Genomic DNA, 26,843 nt, shown 5'->3' with positions numbered 1-26,843 from the left:
TTTCACGTGCTTGCTTGCAATCTGTATATCTTCTTTGGAGAAATGTCTATTTAGGTCTGCCCATTTTTGGACTGGGTTGTTTGTTTTTTTGATATTGAGCTGCATGAGTTGCTTGTATGTTTTGGAGATTAATCCTTTGTCAGTTGCTTCATTCGCAAATATTCTCTCCCATTCTGAGGGTTGTCTTTTCGTCTTGTTTATGGTTGCCTTTGCTATGCAAAAGCTTTTAAGTTTCATTAAGTCCCATTTGTTTATTTTTCTTTTTATTTCCATTTCTCTAGGAGGTGGGTCAAAAAGGATCTTGCTGTGATTTACGTCATAGACTGTTCTGCCTATCTTTTCCTCTAAGAGTTTGATGGTGTCTGGCCTTACATTTAGGTCTTTAATCCATTTTGAGTTTATTTTTGTGTATGGTGTTAGGGAGTGTTCTAATTTCCTTCTTTTACATGTAGCTGTCCAGTTATCCCAGCACCACTTATTGAAGAGGCTGTCTTTTCTCCACTATATGTACTTGCCTCCCTTATCAAAGATAAGGTGACCATATGTCATGGGTTTATCTCTGGGCTTTCTATCCTGTTCCATTGATCTATATTTCTGTTTTTGTGCCAGTACCATACTGTCTTGATTACTGTAGCTTTGTAGTATAATCTGAAGTCAGGGATCCTGATACCTCCAGCTTTTTTTTTCACTCAAGACTGCTTTGGCTATTCAGGGTCTTTTGTGTTTCCATACAAACTGTGAAATTTTTTGCTCTAGTTCTGTGAAAAATGCCAGCGGTAGTTTGATAAGGATTGCATTGAACCTGTAGATTGCTTTGGGTATTACAGTCATTTTCACAATGTTGATTCTTCCAATCCAAGAACATGGTATATCTCTCCATCTGTTTGTATCATCTTTAATTTCTCTCATCAGTGTCTTATAATTTTCTGTATACAGGTCTTTTGTCTCCTTAGGTAGGTTTACTCCTACATATTTTATTCTTTTTGTTGCAATGGTAAATGGGAGTGTTTTCTTAATTTCTCGCTCAGATTTTTCATCATTAGTGTAAAGGAATGCAAGCGATTTCTGTGCATTAATTTTGTATCCTGCTACTTTACCAAATTCATTGATTAGCTCTAGTAGTTTTCTGGTAGCATCTTTAGGATTCTCTATGTATAGTATCATGTCATCTGTAAACAGTGACAGCTTTACTTCTTCTTTTCTGATTTGGATTCCTTTTATTTCTTTTTCTTCTCTGATTGCTGTGGCTAAAACTTCCAAAACTATGTTGAATAATAGTGGTGAGAGTGGGCAACCTTGTCTTCTTCCTGATCTTAGTGGAAATGGTTTCAGTTTTTCCCATTGAGAACGATGTTGGCTGTGGGTTTGTCATATGTGGCCTTTATATTGTTGAGGTAAGTTCCCTCTATGTCTACTTTCTGGAGGGTTTTTATTGTAAATGGGTGTTGCATATTGTCAAAAGCTTTTTCTGCATCTATTGAGATGATCATATAGTTTTTCTCCTTCAATTTGTTAATATGGTGTATCACACTGATTGATTTGCATATATTGAAGAATCCTTGCATTCCTGGTACAAACCCCACTTGATCATGGTGTATGATTCTTTTAATGTGCTGTTGAATTCTGTTTGCTAGTATTTTGTTGAGGATTTTTGCATCTATGTTCATCAGTGATATTGGCCTGTAGTTTTCTTTCTTTGTGACATCTTTGTCTGGTTTTGGTATCAGGGTGATGGTGGCCTTGTAGAATGAGTTTGGGAGTGTTCCTCCCTCTGCTATATTTTGGATGAGTTTCAGAAGGATAGGTGTTAGCTCTTCTCTAAATGTTTGATAGAATTCGCCTGTGAAGCCATCTGGTCCTGGGCTTTTGTTTGTTGGAAGATTTTTAATCACAGTTTCAATTTCAGTGCTCGTGATTGGTCTGTTCATATTTTCTGTTTCTTCCTGGTTCAGTCTCAGAAGCTTGCGCATTTCTAAGAATTTGTCCATTTCTTGTAGGTTGTCCATTTTATTGGCATATAATTGCTTGTAGTAATCTCTCATGATCCTTTGTATTTCTGCATTTTCAGTTGTTACTTCTCCTTTTTCATTTCTAATTCTATTGATTTGAGTCTTCTTTTTTTTCTTCTTCAGTCTGGCTAATGGTTTATCAATTTTGTTTATCTTCGCAAAGAACCAGCTTTTAGTTTTATTGGTCTTTGCTATCGTTTCCTTCGTTTCTTTTTCATTTATTTCTATTCTGATCTTTTTTTTTTTCTTTTGGTGGTACGCGGGCCTCTCACTGTTGTGGCCTCTCCCGTTGTGGAGCACAGGCTCCGGATGCGCAGGCTCAGCGGCCATGGCCCACGGGCCCAGCCGCTCTGCGGCATGTGGGATCCTCTCAGACCAGGGCACGAACTCGTGTCCCCTGCATCGGCAGGCGGACTCTCAACCACTGCACCACCAGGGAAGCCCTATTCTGATCTTTATGATTACTTTCCTTCTGCTAACTTTGGGGTTTTTTTTGTTCTTCTTTCTCTAATTGCTTTAGGTGTAAAGTTAGGTTGTTTATTTGAGATGTTTCTTGTTTCTTAAGGGAGGATCGTATTGCTATAAACCTCTCTTAGAACTGCTTTTATTGCATCCCATAGGTTTTGGGTCGTCGTGTTTTCATTGTCATTTGTTTCTAGGTATTTTTTGATTTCCTCTTTGATATCTTCAGTGATCTCTTGGTTATTAAGTAGTGTGTTGTTTAGCCTCCATGTATTTGTATATTGTCCAGATTTTTTCCTGTAATTGATATCTAGTCTCCCAGCGTTGTGGTCGGAAAATGTACTTGATACGATTTCAGTTTTCTTAAATTTACCAGTGCTTGATTTGTGACCCAAGATATGATCTCTCCTGGAGAATGTTCCATGAGCACTTGAGAAGAAAGTGTATTCTGTTGTTTTGGATGGAATGTCCTATAAATGTCTATTAAGTCCACCTTGCTTAATGTATCATTTAAAGCTTGTGTTTCCTTATTTATTTTAATTTTGGATGATCTGTCCATTGGTGAAAGTGGGGTGTTAAAGTCCCCTAATATGAATGTGTTACTGTCGTTGTCCCCTTTTATGGCTGTTCGTATCTGCCTTATATATTGAGGTGCTCCTATGTTGGGTGCATAAATATTTACAATTGTTATATCTTCTTCTTGGATCGATCCCTTGATTGTTATGTAGTGTCCTTCTTTGTCTCTTGTAATAATCTTTGTTTTAAAGTCTGTTTTGTCTGATATGAGAATTGCTACTCCAGGTTTCTTTTGATTTCCATTTGCATGGAATATCTTTTTCCATCCCCTCACTTTCATTCTGTATGTGTCCCTAGGTCTGACGTGGGTCTCTTGTAGACAGCATATATATGGGGTCTTGTTTTTGTATCCATTCAGCCAGTCTATGTCTTTTGGTTGGAGCATTTAATCCATTTACATTTAAGGTAGTTATCAATATGTACGTTCCTATAACCATTTTCTTAACTGTTTTGGGTTTGTTATTGTAGATCTTTTCCTTCTCTTGTGTTTCCTGCCTAGAGAAGTTCCTTTAGCATTTGTTGTAAAGCTGGTTTTGTGGTCCTGAATTCTCTTAGCTTTTGCTTTTCTGTAAAGGATTTTTTTTTTTTTTTTTTTTTTGTTGCGGTACGCAGGCCTCTCACTGTTGTGGCCTCTCCCGTTGCAGAGCACAGATTCCGGATGCGCGGGGTCAGCGGCCATGGCTCACGGACCTAGCCACTCCGTGACATGTGGGATCTTCCCAGACTGGGGCACGAACCCATGTCCCCTGCATCGGCAAGCGGACTCTCAGCCACTGTGCCACCAGGGAAGCCCTGTAAAGGTTTTAATTTCTTTGTCAAATCTGAATGAGATCCTTGCTGGGTAGAATAACCTTGGTTGTAGGTTTTTCCCTTTCATCACTTTAAATATGTCCTGCCACTCCCTTCTGGCTTGCAGAGTTTCTGCTGAAAGATCAGCTGTTAAGTTTATGGGGATTCCCTTCTGTGTTATTTTTTATTTTTCCCTTGCTGCTTTTAATATTTTTTCTTTGTATTTAATTTTTGATAGTGTGATTAATATGTGTCTTGGTATGTTTTTCCTTGGATTTACCCTGTATGGGACTCTCTGTGCCTCCTGGACTTGATTAACTATTTCCTTTCCCATATTAGGGAAGTTTTCAACCATAATCTCTTAAAATATTTTCTCAGTCCCTTTCTTTTTCTCATCTTCTTCTGGGGCCCCTATAATTCGAATGTTGGTGCATTTAATGATGTCCCAGAGGTCTCTGAGACTGTCCTCAATTCTTTTCATTCTTTTTTCTTTATTCTTCTGTGCAGTAGTTATTTCTACTATTTGATCTTCCAGGTCACTTATCCGTTCTTCTGCCTCAGTTATTCTGCTATTGATCCCTTCTAGAGAATTTTTAATTTCATTTATTGTGTTGTTCATCCCTGTTTGTTTGCTCTTTAGTTCTTTTAGGTCCTTGTTAAACATTTCTTTTATTTCTTCCACTCTTTGCAATATTTTGAATCATCTTTACTATCATTATTCTGAATTCTTTTTCAGGTAGACTGCCTATTTCCTCTTCTTTTGTTAGGTGTGATGGGTTTTTACTTTGCTTTTTCATCTGCTGTGTATTTCTCTGTCTTCTCATTTTGCTTAACTTTCTGTTTGGGGTCTCCTTTTCGGAGGTTCATAGTTCCCGTTGTTTTTGGTGTCTGTCCCCAGTGGCTAAGGTTGTTTCAGTGGGTTGTGTAGGCTTCCTGGTGGAGGGGACTAGTGCCTGTGTTCTGGTGGATGAGGCTGGATCTTGTCTTTCTGGTGGGCAGGTCTACGTCTGGTGGTATTTTTTTGGGTGTCTGTGGCCTTATTATGATTTTAGGCAGCCTCTCTGCTAATGGGTGGGGTTGTGTTCCTGTCTTGCTAGTTGTCTGGCATAGGGTGTCCAGCACTGTAGCTTGCTGGTCATTGAGTGGAGCTGGGTGTTGGTGTTGAGATGGAGATCTCTGGGGGATTTTCGCCGTTTGATATTATGTGGAGCTGGGAGGTCTCTTGTGGACCAGTGCCCTGAACTTGGCTCTCCCACCTCAGAAGCACAGCCCTGATGCCTGGCTGGAGCACCTAGAGCCTGTAGCTTAGAGACCTCTTTAAATTTTCCAAAGCACTTTCACAAGAAGAGACTGTCACAGCTTGGGGATCCAAAACCCAGACTCAGCGGCCAGCACCCGGGGTCCGTCCTCCAGTCATTGCTGCCGAATCCTTCCCGTCATCCTCCCAGTATTTTCTAATTCAGTGTTTGCAGTGACTTTATAGACTGTAACTACTGTGAAGAACAATAATTAACTGCATATTTTTGTATCTCCAGGGCCTGAAGAATGTAAATCTCAATGCATGTGTATTTAGTGGAGTAGTGAGTAGCTACTAAATATTTGCCACGTCAGTGAACCCTAGGGATGTGGGACAAGGTGTGGAACAGGGAAGAGCGCTGTTAGGCCACAGCCTGGGGTCTGTTTGTTGGTTGGGGCAGTCACTGCACGTCAGGGAGGCCCTGTGCAACTAGCCAGGTGATCCTCCCCAGCAAGGCAAGGGGCCAATCCCGAATACAGCACAGACCTTGGGTAGTCAGGTGGAAATGAGCTGGAACGAAGGGGCTGGACTCCTGTTTGGTTCTGCTACTACTGAAATGTATAACTTAGGGAGAATAAGTTGACCTCGCTCCATCTCCCTTTCCTTATAAGCAGAATGAGGCAGTTGGGCTAGGTTACCGTGTGAGGCCTGGTGAATATGTGAAAAGAGGGAGCTGGCACTTTCTGGGATGCAAAGAAAGCTTAAAGCCCACATCATATTCTTTCCATAATTCCCAAAGGCAGAAATACAGATAATCACAGATGTTTCAGTGTATGAATTCTGCCCTCAACTGAATGCCACCTTGTTCTGACAATCTCGTTGACAAGTTCTGTAGAACATGTGTTCTGATCATACCTTTTGACACAAGAAAGAATTGCTTCTGCAGACCTCTTGGCAAGATCTGTGTGGTGCTTTCAGTCATATTCAACTTGAAGTTCGTAGTTAGGTCAAGTGAAATATTTTCAAAGCTCAATATGTATCCCAAAACAGCAATAAATCACTCAGAAAGTTATGTGCTCATTTGCACATGGCTTCAAATTCTGAGCTAGCCAGCTGAGGGCACATATTATGGTTTTTCACCGTATGATTTTTTTTATTTCTGGTGTTCTGATCATCCAGTAATTAGTGGATACAGATGAAATTACAAGCTGCTGCCATTGCCTCAGATGGTCAGGTTTTCAGGATGACAACTCCCAGCTCCTCTGGAGTTGACATAAATATTATGGAAGCAGAAAATTACAGTCATTTGCAGGGAAATCATGCGTTTAATTGCCAAGTGAAGCAGAGGAAAAATAGCAGAAGCACACCTCATGTATCAGTTAATGTGAGTGCATTTTTGCATGTTGCAAAGGGGTCTGAAAGGACTTTTCAATAGCAAAATGAAAACAAAACTGTTATAAAAAATGCCATCTGCACAGTGGTTAGGAATCCGCCTGCCAATGCAGGAGACACGGTTCGAGCCCTGGTCTGGGACGATCCCACGTTCCACGGTGCAACTAAGCCCATGTGCCACAACTACTGAGCTTGTGCTCTAGAACCCATGAGCCACGACTACTGAGCCCGTGCGCCTAGAGCCTGTGCTCTGCAACAAGAGAAGCCACTGCAAGGAGAAGCCCATGCACCGCAATGAAGAGTAGCCCCTGCCTGCGGAAACTAGAGAAAGCCCGCGCTCAGCAATGAAGACCCAATGCAGCCAAAAAAAAAAAAAAAAAGCTGGCTCATTTCCTTTAAACATAGTCCCTGCATTCCAAAAGCTGATAATAGTGAATGGAAATAACTGCAGAGTACAAATGGACTATGGCTGATGGAGGGAGACTTAATGTTAAGGATTAGTTGCTACTGAAATCAACATGGAGAAGAATGTTCCACAGACACATTTTGTGCAGATATTTCAATGTTTGCTGCAGATGGCACTTTAACACAACATAAGACTCCTCATATCCTACACACAGGGGAATTATTTTGATAATTCATTGCAAGCTCAGAATTTACTTGTAAAAATTTATTTGTAAATAAATATTATTTATAAAAATTTTATTGGTTTTCTGTTTTCCCATTTTGTTATTTGGTAGACTTGTCATCATAGGAAAGATAATTGATGACCATGTAAGATTTTATAGGGGGCCAAAAATTAATCTAACTTGGAAATACTGTTGTTACATTTCTGTATTGGAAACCAATCACCACAACCAATCACCAATCACAATCACAGAAAACTTAAACCTAGTAATATGGCACATGTTTTATTCCTCTTTTTAAATTACATGTAAAATTGGAGACTTCATCTATTATTTTAAAACCAAAAATAAAAAACTCTCATGGGTTCTATGTATCACTGTCAAGCGATCAACACAGTATAGTGGTTAAGGTCACGAACTCTGGAATCAGATTCTATGGTTTTAATTTCTGTTCTGCCACTTACCAACATGTGACCTTGGGCAAGTTTTACATTTATATATACCTCAGTATCTTCGTCTATAAAATTGAGATAATATCGGTACCTACCTCATAGGTGTTGAGAATTACATGAGACCATATGCATGAAGCAGTTAGTTTGATCTCAGGCATGTATGAAATGCTCAAGAAGTATAAGTTCTCACCATTATTTAAGTAGCAGCTGCAGAAACATCCAGCCAGAAGCTAAGTGGTAACATTCTCTGTTATTTAACAATTTTTAGGGAAGATGATTAAAAGGGCTGTTATATTATGAGGATCTATTACTGTCCTATTGTTTTATTTAATCTCCTCAATAAATCTATAATGTAGGTTTCATCATTTCATTGTATAGATGAGGAAACTGAAATTAATTGAGGCTAACAATCATGTCTTTTGAAACAAAATAATAACTAGGGCTTATTGAGTGATGGCTATGTGCCAGGCATTGTTAAATCACTTTCAACTGTAGTCGCTCAATTCTCAACAACATTCTAGGAGGTAAGTATTCTTAATATCAATATTTGCATAAGAAGGGACATAGGCACAGGAAGATTAAGTAACTGGTACAAGAGCACATAATTAAAAAGTGTCAGAAGTCAGATTTTATTCCATCAGTTTAGTTTCAGAATCCTTGTTCTCAACCACTATGCTGAAAGAAAAGAAAAAGGATTCACAGCCACGTAAAAAAGTTACTTATAATAAGTAATAAAAGAAATAAATGATAGACATGTGGGAAAAGTATATAAACAGACAATTTACAGTGGAAGAAATAACAAATGGCCAATATATCCATATGATATTGCTGTTGCCAATTTCTCTAAAAAAGACACAAATTAACATTATAAAGATAATATGATTTTTCACCCATCAGATTTGCAAAATATGAAAAGATTGATACTGCTGTTGATATAAACTCTATAAAAGTCAATTCAGTGGGACCTGTAAAAAATGGGAAATGCACATACTCTGTTCTAGCAATTTAACTTGTAGAAATATATTTTAAACAAATATTGATGTTCATTGTATTGCTATTTGTAATAGTGAAAAATTGAAAATAACCACAGTATATCAACAGAATGTTTTTGATAAACTGTAGATTTTTCATGCTTTTGAATATTATGTAGCACTCAAAATACAGGAATGAAGTAGATCTATAAGAAATGTTATATAAAGAAGTCTACCACATTCTGTTCATGGTAAAAATCAAGTTGCCTTATGTTATATATTTGGTATAATTATTTTTTGGGTAAAAAACCTATTCATTTACCTTCTATATTTGTATATTTATAGAAGAAAGACTGGAAAGAAATACATAAAATATTAATGTTATTTCTTAGGAGTATTCATGGATGGAAATTTATAACAGGAGAAAGATTTCGATTTTACTTAACACTTTAGTATTATTTAATATATACTATAATGATATATAATATGTATTATAATGATCATATCCCATCATAACGTAAAGAATACAGTAAAAGTATAATGTAAAAATAAAACAAAAAAGAAAAAGGAAAGTAAGAACTATATCAAAGTTACAGAGCTCATAAATGGCAGACGTATAATTCAAACCAAGCTTGTGTGCCTCCAAATTTGTCTGTCTTCTCCACTATTCCAGTCTCTAGGATAATAGAGCATTATTGAACATTGCTCCTGCTTTCCTATATATTATGTGAAATTATATATAATTTGCTTTCCTTACAACTTGTCAGGAAGGAGAGGAGACTTTGTTAGCTTATTTAAAAATATATATATTTATTTGGTTCTGCTAGGTCTTAGTTGCGGCAGGTGGGCTCGTTAGTTGCAGCTCGTGGGCTCCTTAGTTGTGGAATGCGAACTCTTAGTTGTGGTATGCATGTGGGATCTAGTTCCCCGACCAGGGATTGAACCCAGGCCCCCTGCATTGGGAGCGCGGAGTCTTAACCACTGCACCACCAGGGAAGTCCCTTTCCAGCTTATTTTTATTCCTAGATTCTTATCAGATCTTGGTCATGCAGTGGAATGGAACAGGGTAAAGCTTTTTAATGAAGGCTGAAAAAGTTCTGCTCTTTCTTTTGTACACTTGTGTAGCGACGAGTTTATAGACCTTCAGTGAGTACTCACCTGTACTTTGCCTCAATTTATGAATGATAAATGGATGTAGAGACTGTCTTACAGAGTGAAGTAAGTCAGAAAGAGAAAAACAAATATTGTATATTAATGCATATATGTGGAACCTAGAAAAATAGTACAGATGAACCGGTTTGCAGGGCAGAAATAGAGACACAGATGTAGAGAACAAACGTATGGACACCAAGCGGGGAAAGCGGTGGGGGTGGTGGTGGTGGGGGTGGGATGAATTGGGCGATTGGGATTGACATGTATACACTGATGTGTATAAAATTGATGACTAATAAGAACCTGCTGTATATAAAATGTATATATATATTATTTTTTTAAAAATTGCCCATAATAAGTTTTTATTCTTTTTAGTAAGAAGCAATCCAGAGCTGCATCAGGTAAAAAAAGTTGTTAGTAATACAGAAAACAAAGAAGAAAATGTGCTGATGGAACAGAAACTGCATTTCAGATATTTTTAGGAGGATATCAGAGGAATGGTGCTGACCACTGGGATTTTGGGTGTCTTTTGGGTCAGCTGGTGTCCTATGGAGCAGAGTGGCTGAGGATATGTTCTCACAGTCTTCCAGGCTTCCTGAGCACATCAGCCTTTGCAAGCTGATCACAGCTGAAGGCCTGTCCTGAATCTATCATCCAGCAAATTGTTAAAAGAGGTAATGACAACAAAAAAATTTCATTCAAGTTGTTTACTGGAATAAAGACAAGTTAGGAGATAGAGAGGAAGGCAAAACATTGGGGCAGAAGATAGTGTATGTTAGTGAATCCAGACGCAAAGGATGCATTGAAATTCAGCTCTGCTTTCAGGACCCACTGGCCCATCGTGACACAGCCCATTCATTCATTCTAAGTTATAGTCTCCCATTATGCGTGCTATGTTCAGATGTCACTATGTTCTGGAAATGACTTTGGATGAAGTAGTCTTTTGTATAAATTGCATTTAGAACATGCTGGTAATAAATTACAGTCTATCAGACAACCAAATTACTTATTAAGAATGTCCTATAGATTTTAAAAAGTTAATCAGCATTAATTGTTCCTTGTGAATATGGAAGCTCTATAATTTTAACTTTGCCCTAAACAGAATAAGAATATAGTTATTAATTGGAAATTTTTGATGTAAAACTTAGAAAATCTAATTCAGAAAATAAAATATTCTTAAAAGTCTGGATAAGTTTTATCTTCTTTCATTTTGATTAACTTTGTTTAGCGAATGGAAATGAAAGAGGAGAAATATTGGGTTGGCCAAAAAGTGCCTTTGGTTTTTAAGTAAAAATAAAAGACACATTTTTCATTTGCACCAAAAACTTTATTGGACAATGTATTCCCCCTTTTGTTCCACTACCTTCTGCCATTTTTCAGGCAACTTCATAATTCCATCTTCCCAAAACTTTTTATCTTTTTGAACAAAGAACTGTTCCAGGTGCCTTATATGGTCTTCCAGGGAATGGAAATATTTTCCATTTAGAGAATTTTATAAAGACCGAAATAAATGGAAATCCGAAGGTGCAATGTCTGATGAATATAGCGGATGAATCAGAACTTCCCAGCTAAGCTGTAACAGTTTTTGCCTGGTTATCAAAGAAACACGTGGTCTTGCATTATCCTGATGGAAGATTATGCGTTTTCTGTTGACTAATTCTGGACACTTTTCGTCGAGTGCCACTTTCAGTTGGTCTAATTGGGAGCAGTACTTGTTGGAATTAATTGTTTGGTTTTCCGGAAGGAGCTCATAATAAAGGACTCCCTTCCAATTCCACCTTATACACAACATCACCTTCTTTGGATGAAGACCAGTCTTTGGTGTGGTTAGTGGTGGTTCATTTCACTTGCCCAATGATTTCTTCCATTCCAGATTATTGTACAGTAAAGTAATTTTATTTATTTGAGTCCTCTCCGTTCTTTCTAATGGTTCATCAATTTTGTTTATCTTGTCAAAGAACCGGCTTTTAGTTTTATTGATCTTTGCTATTATTTTCTTTGTTTCTTTCCATTTTTTTCTGCTGTGATCTTTATGATTTCTTTCCTTCTGCTAACCTGGGGTTTTGTTTGTCCTTCTTTCTCTGGTTCCTTTAGGTGTAAGGTTAGATTGCTTATTTGAGATTTTTCTTCTTTCTTGAGGTAGGCTTGTATAGCTATAAACTTCCCTCTTAGAACTGCTTTTGCTGCATCCCATCGGTTTTGGAACGTCGTGCTTTCATTGTCATTTGTCTCTAGGTATTTTTTGATTTCCTCTTTGATTTCTTCATGATCTCTTAGTTATTTAGTAACGTATTGTTTAGCCTCCATGTGTTTGTTTTTTTTTACGTTTTTCCCCCTGTAATTCATTTCTAATCTCTTAGCTTGTGGTCAGAAAAGATGCTTGATATGATTCCAATTTTTTTTAATTTCCTGAGGCTTGATTTGTGACCCAAGATGTGATCTATCCTGGAGAATGTTCCATGCGCACTTGAGAAGAAAGTGTAATCTGGTGTTTTGGGGTGGAATGTCATATAAATATCAATCAAATCTATCCGGTCTATTGTGTCACTTAAAGCTTGTGTTTCCTTATTTGTTTTCATTTTGGATGATCTGTCCATTGGTGTAAGTGAGGTGTTAAATCCCCCACTAATATTGTGCTACTGTCGATTTCTTCTTTTATAACTGTTGGCAGTTGCCTTATGTATTGAGGTGCTCCTATGTTGGGTGCATATATATTTATAATTGTTATATCTTCTTCTTGGATTGATCCCTTGATCATTATGCAGTGTCCTTCCTTGTCTCTTGTAACATTCTTTATTGTAAAGTCTATTTTATCTGATATGAGTATTGCTACTCCAGGTTTCTTTTGATTTCCATTTGCAGGGAATATCTTTTTTCCATCCCCTCACTTTCGGTCTGTATGTGTCCCTAGGTCTGAATTGGGTCTCTTGTAGACAGCATATATATGGGTCTTGTTTTTGCATCCATTCAGCAAGCCTGTGTCTTTTGGTTGGAGCATTTAATCCCTTCACATTTAAGGTAATTATCGATATGTATTTTCCTATGACCATTTTCTTAATGGTTTTGGGTTTGTTTTTGTAGGTCCTTTTCTTCTCTTTTATTTCCCACTTAGAGTAGTTCCTTTCACATTTGTTGTAGATCTGGTTTGGTGATGCTGAATTCTCTTAGCTTTTGCTTGTCTGTAAAGCTTTTGATTTCTCCATTGAATCTGAATGAGATCTTTGCTTGGTAGAGTAATCTTGGTTGTAGGTTCTTCCCTTTCATCACTTTAAGTGTATGATGCCACTCCCTTCTGGCTTGTAGTGTTTTGCTGAGAAATCAGCTGTTAACCTTATCAGAGTTTCCTTGTGTATTATTTGTCATTTTTCCCTTGCTGCTTTCAATAATTTTTCTTTGTCTTTAATTTTTTCCAATTTGATTACTATGCGTCTCAGTGTGTTTCTCCTTTGGTTTATGCTGTATGGGACTCTCTGTGCTTCCTGGACGTGGGTGGCCATTTCCTTTCCCATGTTAGGGAAGTTTTCGATTATAATCTCTTCAAATATTTTCTCTTGTCCTTTCTCTCTCTCTTCTCCTTCTTGGACCCCTATAACGTGAATGTTGTTGCTTTTAACGTTATCCCAGAGGTCTCTTAGGCTGTCTTCATTTCTTTTCTTTTTTTTTTTTTCTTTATTCTGTTCCACAGCAGTGAATTCCACCATTCTGTCTTCCAGGTCACTTATCCGTTCTTCTGCCTCAGTTATTCTGCTATTGATTCCTTCTAGGATAGTTTTCATTTCAATTATTGTACTGTTCATCTCTGTTTGTTCTTTAATTCTTCTAGATCTTTGTTAAACATTTGTTTCATCTTCTCTATCTTTGCCTCCATTGTTTTTCCAAGGTCCTGGGTCATCTTCACTATCATTATTCTGAATTCTTTTTCTGGAAGGTTGCCTATCTCCACTTCATTTAGTTGTTTTTCGGGGGTTTTATCTTGTTCCTTCATCTGGTACATAGCCCCTTGCCTTTTCATCTTGTCTATCTTTCTGTGAATATGGTTTTTGTTCCACAGGCTGCTGGATTGTACTTCTTCTTGCTTCTGCTGTCTGCCCTCTGGTGGATGAGGCTATCTAAGAGGGTTGTGCAAGTTTCCTGATGGGAGGGACTGGTGGTGGGTAGAGCTGGCTGTTGCTCTGGTGGGCAGAGCTCAGTAACACTTTAATCCACTTGACTGTTGATGGGTGGGGCTGGGTTCCCTCCCTGTTGGTTGTTTGGCCTGAGTCAACCCAGCACTGGATACTACCCGGGCTCTTTGTTGGGGCTAGTGGTGGACTCTAGGAGGGCTCACGCCAAGGAGTGCTTCCCAGAACTTCTGCTACCAGTGTCTGGGAAGCCACAACCACCTCCTGCCTCTGCAGGAGACCCTCCAACACTAGCATGTAGGTCTGGTTCAGTCTCCCCTGGGGTCACTGCTCATTCCCCTGGGTCCCGATGTGCACACTACTTTATGTGTGCCCTCTAAGAGTGGAGTCTCTGTTTCCACCAGTCCTGTCAAAGTCCTGCAATCAAATCCCTCAAGCCTTCGAAGTCTGATTCTCTAGGAATTCCTCCTCCTGTTGCCGGACCCCCATGTTGGGAAGCCTGATGTGGGGCTCAGAGCCTTCACTGCAGTGTGTGTCCTCCAGTCTGTGAGTCACCCACCCAGCAGTTATGGGATTTGATTCTACTGTGCTTGTGCCCCTCCTGCCGTCTCACTGTGGCTTCTCCTTTGTCTTTTGATTTTGGGTATCTTTTTTGGTGAGTTACAGTGTCTTCCTGTCGATGATTGCCCAGCAACTAGTTGTGATTCTGGTGTTCTCACAAGAGAGAGTGAGAGCACGTCCTTCTAGTCCGCCATCTTGGTTCAGAGCCATCCAAGAAATCGGTGTTTCGATTAATATCAGATCACGGTGAAATTTCAGTCATGGAAGTATTTGAAGTGGGTGACTTGATCAATAAATTAATTTTGTTGTAATCTTTAAGACTACAGTGTGGTTCATTTTATAACAGATGACAGTGTAACAGGCTCTGAATTCTTTGGCCAAAAAAAAATTACCAGTTGTTAAAAGACCATCAACCACTCTCAATTAATACAGACTTCCACATTTTTTTGACTCAACATTATGCAGATATCAAAGAGCTTTTCTAGGAGATATTCAGCATACCAATGAGAGTTGCCTGTATTTCTTTGCCTGTTGTAGTAATCCAGGTGTGCCGCTCTCTAGCTGTTGGTTTGTGATGTGAAAAAAGCACAAAAAGTATTCTTTGGGAAAATAAAGTTCTAAATTTATGCTGAAGATTTAAGTGCATAGCGATTTACTTTGGCTCTTGAAACAGTTCATCAACTAATGACAATGAGGGTGGGACTTTGATGATATTTTGTCAGTGACTTAATGATACACACTCTGGAATTTTACCTTCTCAGGGGTTCTGGAACTCCAGGGCAGAATATAAATGTGTGTGTGTTAGTACTGCAACACCATACTAGATTTTTTTAAAGCCCAAGTAAACTATGTATTCTAATCGAATATTTGTTCACTAGAGATATTGAATCAATTTTTAAATGCATTGACTTATCCAGTGGTCATGGTTAGTACTAGTGAATCTCCTAACTCACATGGGTTCTTTATTGCTAAGTGACCACATGTCCTGGTTTACATGGGATAGTGTTGTCTCTGTAAAATTAAATTATTAATACTGCTTCCTTTTGCTCTCAGAAGTATTTTGGTTTGGAGTGATAAACTACATGATCCCTCTACTTATATTGTCACAGAAGCCATAGTTTCACTGCCTTAGTTTCACTATGGAGGGGTAAAGCGTTGTCTTTTACTCTTTCCTAGAATAAATCCCTTCCCTAATTTTTTCACACCTTTTTTATTCTCTAGATCTAAAGGCCATTTTACTTTGCTTCCATGGATTCCAATGGAAACTTTTAGCTAAAGAATGCATCTATAAGAGAACTTTAGAAATGATCAAAAAATATTTTAAGACATAATTCAGTATACGTTTTACTCCAAGAGAGCAGGAATCTTGACTCTTTCATTCACCATTGAGCACTCAGCCTCTTGCACAATGCTTGGGTATAACAGAGACTCAGTAGTGCTTATTGAAGGAATAAGCAATTAAAAACTTACCATTTTTTTAATTTGAGAAAATTGTAGTTTCTTTACACACACAATTTTATTCCCTAAAGATATGAAGACACTGCATGTGCATGCTTGGGATCATTGGTTAGCAAACTATTTCTCAAACATGTTTGAATAAAGATTACTTGACATTTGGCCAAAAAGTCAGGCTCCCAGACTTTGCCCCTGAAAGTTCAGTAAGTCTCAGATGGCTTCAGGCATCATATCTAGGATCTTTTCCAAATCCAGGTCTTTGATATCTTTGTTTCACTTTGTTTTCAAAAGACATTTGCTTGACTTCCTACTAGGCTGTCCATCTTTCTACAAAGTCACTGTTAATAAGCTAATTATAGAGATGGTATTAGACTGAAAGGAAACTGGGTTCTACCACCCAGCTGATTTTATCGCTTCCCCTCTTTGGACACAAATTCCCTCAATCTTAAAATGACAAGGCTGAGTTAACTCCAAGAGTTAACTCCCAGCCCTCTTGCAGCTCTATTATCAGGTAATTCTTATCTTTGAAACCTGATAGATATCTGGCCAGTTAAAAAGTGCTACATGAGACATTTTCAACAAAAAGTGTAAGTATTTTGTCTTTGTTGCTTCATTTGTAATAAACTAACTAGGGACTAATTACAAATTGAAGAGATATTTAAAAACTTTTAGGTTATTTAAGCACCATTCTTCATAAATAATTTTCTATACCAGTTTTATTTGGGATTCCTTGGGTACGTGTGTTGGGAGCTGATTGATAACTTTTTATTTGAGGTTAAAAATGATTCCTTAAAAAAAATGATTTCTTAACTCTTGTCAATTTTCTTTTAGATCCCTCCAAAGATATATCTACAGATAAGAAAAAAGTCCTTTGCTTTTGAGTATAATTTTCAGAAGTTAGAAAAGCCCCACCTGCCCAAGTGTCTTGTTACTAAACTGTAAGCAAAATCAGAAGTAATCTTCTGGGTAACTATGCCAAATAGATCTCACAAAAAACGAAGAGAAGGGGATCTTGGTGAATATATTCACAGAGATTTGTTTATCAGATTAACCGTCTGTATCAGTCTGGGGCTTGGAGACATGTAAGCCAAGTTGTATTATTTTTTTCCAGAAGTATAAATCCAGTTAGATTAACATTTTCTAGAAGCAGAGAAAAATAGTAGATTGGAAAAGTTTTAAAGGTGAGGAGGAACCCAAGAAGGTCAAGACTTGATGAGCAGAGGGTCATGTGTGCCTAAAGGTTGTTGCCAGTAAGAGCGGAAAGATGTTCCTGTCTATTTGGAAAAGAAGCAACAGCAACATTCACGTATTTCAGAATTCTATCTTGAGCTGTTCCTGAAGTCAGAAGGAAGAGTTCTGTGAAATGATGTGATAGGAGAGAGAAGGAAGAATTGTATAATTGCAGTTTCATTCTACCAGGAAGCTGCCTGGTGGCATAGTATTGAGGGTGTCATCACAGAGGTGGGATTGGTTTTCTTATATCCTCATGTAATTTCTTAACACCCACTTCTTCCTCTAAGGTGGATCCCACATAAAGAATAATTATTATTTAGTCTAATCCACACTAGCAGTGATGTCTCATAGTGGATATTAATCAACTCAATTATCTCTCAAGTTTGCAGGTATAAAGAGCAATGAACAGGCTGAAGAACATTTCTGGAGTTAAGCTTGTGCTTCAAGAATGGACAGAAAATGTGGGAAATACGTAGTGATGGAACAGTCTGGAAACCAGCCGATGAATATTGGTGGCACCACCGTGGTATGTTCTGATAGTTCAGAGTCTTGTTTTCAATAATAATACAACTCTGATTTTTTTTTTTATTACAACATGGTTCTTCCCAAAAAGCAATTTTTGTGTGTGTGTGTGGTACGCGGGCCTCTCACTGCTGTGGCCTCTCCCGTTGCGGAGCACAGGCTCTGGGCGCGCAGGCTCAGCGGCCATGGCGCCCAGCTGCTCCGCGGCATGTGGGATCCTCCCAGACCGGGGCACGAACCTGCATCCCCTGCATCGGCAGGCAGACTCTCAACCACTGCGCCACCAGGGAGGCCCCCAAAAAGCAATTTTTAATCAGAATTCTACATGAAAGACAATTTTTAGCTATTCTATGACTACTTGTTAATTAGAAAACTTGTATTTTTTTCTGTATATCAATATATGCATTATTAATAAATTTATTTTAATACTCAGTAATCTAAGATATTAGCAATTTGGGGAGTAACAATTTAATAAGCTGTTCAAATAATTCTCTAGTTACCATAATTAGAGTATAAGATGACAAATCTGTGGTTGATTGCATTAACAATTTATGTTTTTAAAATGTGATATATAGATTTTTGTGTTAATTGCCTGGATTTTAGTGTAATGTGTAGATTTGTCAGAACTCAAAGATTTCATACGTTTTTGAACGTCAGAACATCATCTTGTAAGTGAATTCTAGACCTAGGAAGCAAATTATCTAGCAAGTCTTTTAGATTAGCCTCTGCTTAACTACATACGAGTTCCTTTTTTAGTAAAGAATTGTATTCAAGGGAATATTAGAGTTCAATTATATACAATATTATTTGACTATTGCTTATGTTTTTAGAAGAAATAATTTAGTACTGTGTGTTTTGGGATTGCCTTTTATGTAACTTTGTCTCTGACTAGAGCCCTTGATACTGGAAACGTGGAAATGTGTTGAATGAAATCAGTATAAGTTTGAATGGACAGTTACATTCTGTGAGGAAAAATATTTTTGTCCCCTGCACTAACAAGGAAGGTACAAGGCAGAGAAATTGTTCTCTTGATTCTAGATCAGCACTCCTTTCCCCTAAAGATGTTCTTTATGGTTCTTCTAGCCTTGCAGCTATGTCATTAGGTCTTCACAGTGTCAAGATACTCAGATAAAAAGGTCCCTTTACTAAGGAATTATTCATCTTGAAGATTTCCCTAGATAATAATGAGAGTTTTCAAATAAAGGGCATGTATCTTCATCACTGACTATCTCACTTTACATCTGGATATTTGGATATAATCGTACAGAAATTTCTTTTTAATTGATGGCCATTTTCACCAGTGGATTATAGTAGCAGTTGAAGTCTACGTAAAAAAGAGAAATTTAGGAGTTTGTTTTCCCCTCTTAGGAAACATGAAATGGTAATCTCTTAAGTTATGAGCATAGAATTTAAAATTTTATTCTATGAACATAGCTAGTGCATATTGGGTGTATGTAATGGAGATTATTGGCTTCTACCAAGAGCTAATTAACTATAATTCATAGCCCCCCAACTTCTCAAAATTTTAACTTTAGAGACTACTGTGCTCTCAGTGCAATCACTCACCATCTTTCTTCCCTTAAATATTTTTAATTCTGGTAAGTTGGTCTTGCCAGTGAATTTTTATTTAATTACGAAAGTTCAGAAAAATATTCAAGTTCATCAGCCATAAACGAACTGGATAGCTGAAGAATAACGATAGTAATAATACAAAGAAACACAAAGCTTTTATAAAATATAAATGTGTGATTTTCTCAAAGCTACCTATTTAAAAACAGATGGAAATTCTTAAAGTGCGTGTGTGTATTATATCTTCTTTTATTTGGTATCACTGCATAGCTATTCTCTTTACTTCTTTGGCGTGATATTACACCTTTAGAAAAACAGAACTTGACTAATTTTTTTTTGCCTGAGTGTATTCCTTCTTGACTATATTTAATCATATTTATACTCTCTTTTATTCTTAGTTATAGTTGCTCAGTGGCCACCGTCTGCACACATATGTAGCTTGATTGTTTTAATAGAAATTCGAGATTGAGCCAGCAATGTCAATAGCATTTTTAATAACCATTTAGGATTGGTTATTTAATCAATGTAGTTGAGAGAGTACATTTAAATAATGCTCTTGCTGTCCTATGAGTAAAAATTAGATAATTCTATAATGTTTTTGAGCTATAACAAATTTATACATAACAATTTACACTCCCGTAAGAATATAACACAGATTGCTCTCTATCTTTTTCTTAAAACTGTATCTGGAGTTATTTCTCTGTCTCTCCTTTTTTTTTTTTTTAGTTGAAGAAATAATCTTCTATTGTTAGAAAATAACATTTATTCAAATAAATAGAGCTAATATATTTTAACATAGTAAGTTTATAAAATGTTATAGATGGTGCTGTTGAGGAAATGTCTTAGACTGACTTCAAGAAAAACCTAACCACCAAAACCTTTCATATTTGAACCCATCCTTTTAATTCATTTACTTTAAAAAATTCAACATGTATTTAAAAGACTTCAAGAATAACGTAATAGGCATGTATGTACCAAACACCAAGTTTAAGAAATAAACCATTACAGATATAGTTGAAGTCTTTGTTTTTTAGTTTTTTATTGGATATATTTGACACATAACATTGTAAATTTAAGGTGTACAATGTGCTACTTTGATGTTATTATATATTGTAATATGATTAGCTGTAGCAATATTTATCACATTACATAACTATAGTACAAGAATATTGTCTACATTCATTATTCTATGTATTAGATAACTACTTGTTGCAAGTTTGTGAAATCTTTTGTTTATATCTTCCCAACACCCTTCCCTTCCTCCTTTGTGCTACCCACCCCATAAAGACTATGGTGAATATGTTTGTACCCAAACATTTTCCAGCTTCTAATCCTTATCATATTTATCTGCACATATTTTATCGAATTCAAACAAGCCTGTTGTGCTTCACCAATGGAGCATAAGATCTGTAAGAGTAGAAAAATCAAATAGAAACTAGGAAATGCGTGTTGAGAGATTACTAAATGACTTGTCTTCCATAGGTCTTTCATGGACTGCCTAGTTCTGTTGAAAAATGAGGATGGCATTAATAATGTTAAGGCTACAAGACCCATTCTGGTATGAGGAATTTCAGTTAGTAGGTTGTGGACAGATGGCTACTGGTCTTATTAGACTTAGAAATCCTGGGCAGTAGAACCTGAAAAATGTAACTTTGTTATTGCTTTGAAAACCTTTATTTTTAAAAATAGTTGTAGTCTTATAGAAAACTGCAAACATAGTACAGAGAATTCCCATATACCTAGAACCTAATTTCCTCTATTTTTTCTTCCAGCTTTATTGGGATATAATTGACATACAGCACTGTATAAATTTAAGTTGTATGGCATAAATTTTGTGTGTAGTTGTATGGCATGATTTTACTTACATACATTATTAAATGATTATCACAATAAGTTTAGTGAACATTCGTAATCTCATATAGATACAAAATTAAATAGAATTTTTTGTGATAAGATCTCAGGATTTACTTTCTTAACTTTCATATATAACATGCAGCAATGTTAATTATATGTATCATGTTGCACATTACATCCCTAGTACTCTTTTATCTTATAACTGGAAGTTTCTTCCTTTTGATTGCCTTCATCCAATTACCCCTTGCCTCCATGGACCCCACCTCTGATAACCACAAATCTGATCTCTTTTTCTATGAGTTTGTTTGTTTGTTTTTGAAATTTAATTGACCTACAGCACTATATTACTTTCTGTTATACAACATAGTGATTTGATGTTGCTATACGTTTCAAAATGATCACCACGGTAACTGTAGTTATGATGTTACCATACAAAGATATTATATAGTTAATGACTGCACATTTCATTCCTGTGACTCATTTATTTTGCAACTGGAATTTTGTACCTCTTAATCTCCTTCATCTATTTACCTCAACAGTTTCCCATATATTAACATCTTACATTAATATGGTACCTTTGTTACAATTAATGAACCAAGGTTGATATATTATTGTTTTAAAAAGTCCATACTTTATTCAGACTTTTTAGTTTTTACTTACTGCCCCTTTTCTGTTCCAGGATCCCATCACAGCTACCAAATTAGGTTTAGCCATCATGACTCCTTAGGCTTCTATTGGCTGTGACAGTTTCTCAGACTTTCCTTGGTTTTGATGACCTTGATAGTTTTGACAAATACTAGTCAGATATTTGGTAGAATTTCCCTCAATAGGAATTTGTCTGATTTTTTTTTATCATTAGCCTGGGGCTCTGTATTTTTTTGTTTTGTTTTGTTTGTTTCTTTTCCTTTTAGGGAAGACCATGGAAGCAAAGTGCCATTCTCATCACATCAGATCAACAGTACCTATTATTATTTATTTATTTATTTATTGCGGTACACGGGCCTCTCACTGCTGTGGCCTCTCCCGTTGCGGAGCACAGGCTCCCGACGCGCAGGCTCAGCGGCCACGGCTCACAGGCCCAGCCGCTCCGCGGCATGTGGGATCTTCCCGGACCGGGGCACGAACCCGCGTCCGCTGCATCGGCAGGCGGACTCTCAACCACTGCGCCACCAGGGAAGCCCAACAGTACCTATTATTAACATGATTTATTGTTGTTGATGTTGACTTTGATCACCTGGATGAGGTAATACTTAACAAGGTTCTTAAAGTTGTTCTCCACTCGTCCCTTTCCAAACTATATTCTTTGCAAGTTGCTGTGCTTAGCCCACTCTTAAAGAGTGGGGAGTTATGTTCCATGAGAGTGTAGTATCTATGTCAATCATTTGGGATTCTTCTGCATAGGAGATTTACCTCTTCCTCCTCATTCACTTATTTGTTCAATCATTTATATCAGTATTGACTCCCAGATGTTTATTTTATACTTTGGGTTATAATCCAATACCACTTTAAGTTTTTTGCTCCAATTGTTATAGATTTGGCTATCGAGAGCTCTTTCAGCTGGTTCCTGTGTCACTTTGACATACTGACATACCTCTATCATTGTTATTATTATTATTTTTTTTTGGTGAAGCATGGAGGATTTCCTTAATCTCTGGTGCTACAAGATGCTCCAGGCTCATCTTGTATATTTCCACACCCAGCCCTATAATCAGCCATTTCTCCAAGGATCCTTGGTTCCTTTCGCTAGAGAATGGTATCAGAAACCAATGTCTGGGTACTTGTTCCTGCTAGTGTGTTGTTGCTTCTAGGTCCTCTCAGCTGACAAAGCAAGGAAATATGTGTGTATATTAACCAGTGTATACACATGCATCTATAAATATTTCTATATGCAATCATCTGCATTTATATTAAGCTAAACATGAATTCATACTGATAGCTCCAACTTTTTAAATTTTTTTATATTTATCTGTATTCAGTGATCTCGTTAATTCACTTATTCTAACGTTCTGTCTATAGATTCTTTTGGATTTTTTTTGAATTTTTGAATATTAATTTATTTTTCTATACAGCAGGTTCTTATTAGTTATCCATTTAATACATATTAGTGTATACATGTCAATTCCAATCTCCCAATTCATCACACCGCCCCCACCACGCCACCGCTTTCCCCCCTTGGTGTCCATACGTTTGTTCTCTACATCTGTGTCTCAATTTCTGCCCTGAAAACCGGTTCATCTGTACCATTTTTCTAGGTTCCACATATATGATTTAATATACAATATTTGTTTTTCTCTTTCTGACTTACTTCACTCTGTATGACAGTCTCTAGATGCATCCACGTCTCTACTAATGACCCAATTTCATTCCTTTTTATGGCTGAGTAATATTCCATTGTATATATGTACCACATCTTCTTTATCCATTCCTCTGTCGATGGGCATTTAGGTTGCTTCCATGACCTGGCTATTGTAAATAGTGCTGCAATGAAAAATGGGATGCATGTGTCTTACTGAATTATGGTTTTCTCTGGGTATATGCCCAGTAGTGGGATTGGTGGGTCATATGGTAAATCTATTTTTAGTTTTTTAAGGAACTTCCATACTGTTCTCCATAGTGGCTGTATCAGTTTACATTCCCACCAACAGTGCAAGAGGGTTCCCTTTTCTCCACACCCTCTCCAGCATTCGTTGTTTGTAGATTTTCTGATGATGCCCATTCTGACTGGTGTGAGGTGATACCTCACTGTAGTTTTGATTTGCATTTCTCTAATAATTAGTGATGTTGAGCAGCTTTTCATGTGCTTCCTGGCCATCTGTATGTCTTCTTTGGAAAATGTCTATTTAAGTCTTCTGCCCATTTTGGATTGGGTTGTTTGTTTCTTTAATATTGACCTGCATGAGCTCTTTATATATTTTGGAGATTAATCCTTTCTCCATTGATTCATTTGCAAATATTTTCTCCCATTTTGAGGGTTTTCTTTTCGTCTTGTTTATGCTTTCCTTTGCTGTGCAAAAGCTTTTAAGTTTCATTAGGTCCCATTTGTTTATTTTTGTTTTTATTTCCATTACTCTAGGAGGTGGCTCAAAAAAGATCTTGTTGTGATTTATGTCAAAGAGTGTTCTTCCTATGTTTTCCTCCAAGAGTTTTATAGTGTCCAGTCTTACAGTTAGGTCTCTAATCCAGTTTGAGTTTATTTTTGTGTATGGTGTTAGGGAGTGTTCTAATTTTATTCTTTTACATGTAGCTGTCCAGTTTTCCCAGCACCACTTATTGAAGAGACCGTCTTTTCTCCATTATATGTCCTTGCCTCCTTTGTCATAGATTAGTTGACCATAGGTGCGTGCATTTATCTCCGGCTTTCTATCTTTTTCCATTGATCTATGTTTCTGTTTTTGTGCCAGTACCATATTGTCTTGATTACTGTAGCTTTGTAGTATAGTCTGAAGTGAAGGAGTCTGATTCCTCCAGGTCCGTTTTTTTCCCTCAAGACTGCTCTAGCTATTTGGGGTCTTTTTTATCTCCATACAAATTTAAAATTTTTTGTTCTAGTTCCGTATAAACTGCCATTGGTAATTTGATGGGGATTGCATTGAATCTGTAGATTGCTTTGTGTAGTATAGTCATTTCCACAACGTTGATTCTTCCAATACAAGAACATGGTATATCTCTGCATCTGTTGGTATAATCTTTAATTTCTTTCATCAGTGTCTTACAGTTTTCTGCATACAGAGCTTTTGTCTCCCTAGGTAGGTTTATTCCTAGGTATTTTATTCTTTTTGTTGCAGTGGTAAATGGGAGTATTTCCTTAATTTCTCTTTCATATTTTTCATCATTAGTGTATAGGAATGCAAGAGATTTCTGTGCATTAATTTTGTATCCTGCAACTCTACCAAATTCATTGATTAGCTCTAATAGTTTTCTGGTAGCATCTTTAGGATTCTCTATGTATAGTATCATGTCATCTGCAAACAGTGACAGTTTTACTTCTTCTTTTCCAATTTCTATTCCTTTTATTCCTTTTTCTCTGATTGCCATGGCTAGGACTTCCAAAACTATGTTGAATAATAGTCGTGAGAGTGGACTTCCTTTTATTGTTCCTGATCTTAGAGGAAATGCTTTCAATTTTTCACCATTGAGAATGATGTTTGCTGTGGGTTTGTCATATATGGCCTTTATTATGTTGAGGTAGGTTTCCTCTGTGCCCACTTTCTGGAGACTTTTTGTCATAAATGGGTGTTTAACTTTGTCAAAAGCTTTTTCTGCATCTATTGAGATGATCATATGGTTTTTCTTCTTCAATGTGTTAATATGGTGTTATCACATTGATTGATTTGTGTACATTGAAGAATCCTTGCATCCCTGGGATAAATCTCACTTGATCATTGTGTATGATCCTTTTAATGTGTTGTTGGATTCTGTTTGCTAGTACTTTGTTGAGGACTTTTGCATCTATATTCATCAGTGATACTGGTCTATAATTTTCTTTTTATGTAGTATCTTTGTCTGGTTTTGTTATCAGGGTGATAGTGGCCTCATAGAATGAGTTTGAGAGTATTCCCCCCTCTGCAATTTTTTGGAAGAGTTTGAGAAGGATGGGTGTTAGCTCTTCTCTAAATATTTGATAGAATTCACCTGTGAAGCCATCTGTTCCTGGTCTTTTGTTTGTTGGAAGATTTTAATCACAGTTTCAATTTCATTACTTGTGATTGGTCTGTTCATATTTTCTGTTTCTTCCTGGTTCAGTCTTGGTAGGTTATACCTTTGTAAGAATTTGTCTATTTTTTCCAGGTTGTCCATTTTATTGGCATAGAGTTTCTTGTAGTAGTCTCTTAGGATGCTTTGTATTTCTGTGGTGTCTGTTGTAACATCTCCTTTTTCATTTCTAATTTTATTTATTTGAGTCCTCTCCCTCTTTTTCTTGATGAGTCTGGCTAATGGTTTCTCAATTTTGTTTATCTTCTCAAAGAACCATCTTTTAGTTTTCTTGATCTTTGCTATTGTTTTCTTTGTTTCTATTTCATTTATTTCTGCTCTGATCTTTATGAGTTCTTTCCTTCTGCTAACTCTGGGTTTTGCTTATTCTTCTTTCTCTAGTTCCTTTAGGTGTAAGGTTAGATTGTTTATTTGAGATGTTTCTTGAGATAGGCTTGTATTGCTATAAACTTCCCTCTTAGAACTGCTTTTGCTGCATCCCATAGGTTTTGGATCATTGTGTTTTCATTGTCATTTGTTACTAGGTATTTTTTGATTTTCTCTTTGATTTTTTCAGTGATCTCTTGGTTATTTAGTAATGTTTTGTTTAGCCTCCATATGTTTGTGTTTTTTACGTTTTTTTTTTCCTGTAATTGATTTCTAATCTCATAGCGTTGTGGTCAGAAAAGATGCTTGATATGATTTCAATTTTCTTAAGTTTCCTGAGTCTTGATTTGTGATCCAAGATATGATCTATGCTGGAGAATATTCCATGTGCACTTGAGAAGAAAGTGTAATCTGCTGTTTTTGGATGGAATGTCCTATGAATATCAATTAAATCTATCTGGTGTATTGTGTCATTTGAAGCTTGTGTTTCCTTATTAATTTTCTGTTTGTATGATCTGTCCATTGGTGTAAGTGAGGTGTTAAATCCCCCACTATTATTGTGTTACTGTCAATTTCCTCTTTTATAGCTGTTGGCAGTTGCCTTATGTATTGAGGTGCTCCTATATTGGGTGCATATATATTTATAATTATATCTTCTTCTTGGATTGATCCCTTGATCATTATGTAGTGTCCTTCCTTGTCTCTAGTAACATTCTTTATTTTAAAGTCTAGTTTATCTGATATGAGTATTGCTACTCCAGGTTTCTTTTGATTTCCATTTGC

At 36.9% G+C, this 26,843-nt stretch overlaps 1 protein-coding gene across 1 annotated transcript in view; it reads left to right on the top strand.

Annotated features, from left to right (window-relative positions):
* Nucleotides 1-26,843, top strand: part of LOC307197095 (uncharacterized protein) — a 135,124-nt gene that overhangs the window by 59,079 nt on the left and 49,202 nt on the right. The window contains exon 2 of the mRNA XM_079942692.1: nt 17,419-17,562. Within this exon, the coding sequence (XP_079798818.1) occupies nt 17,485-17,562 (78 nt within the window). The 5' untranslated portion in view covers nt 17,419-17,484. The remainder of the gene's footprint in view (nt 1-17,418; nt 17,563-26,843) is intronic.

Source organism: Stenella coeruleoalba, assembly GCF_951394435.1.
Source record: "Stenella coeruleoalba genome assembly, chromosome: 14".
Lineage (NCBI taxonomy): Eukaryota > Metazoa > Chordata > Mammalia > Artiodactyla > Delphinidae > Stenella > Stenella coeruleoalba.
Note: the sequence above shows the minus strand (reverse complement) of the source record. Positions and strands in the feature narration are given on the sequence as shown.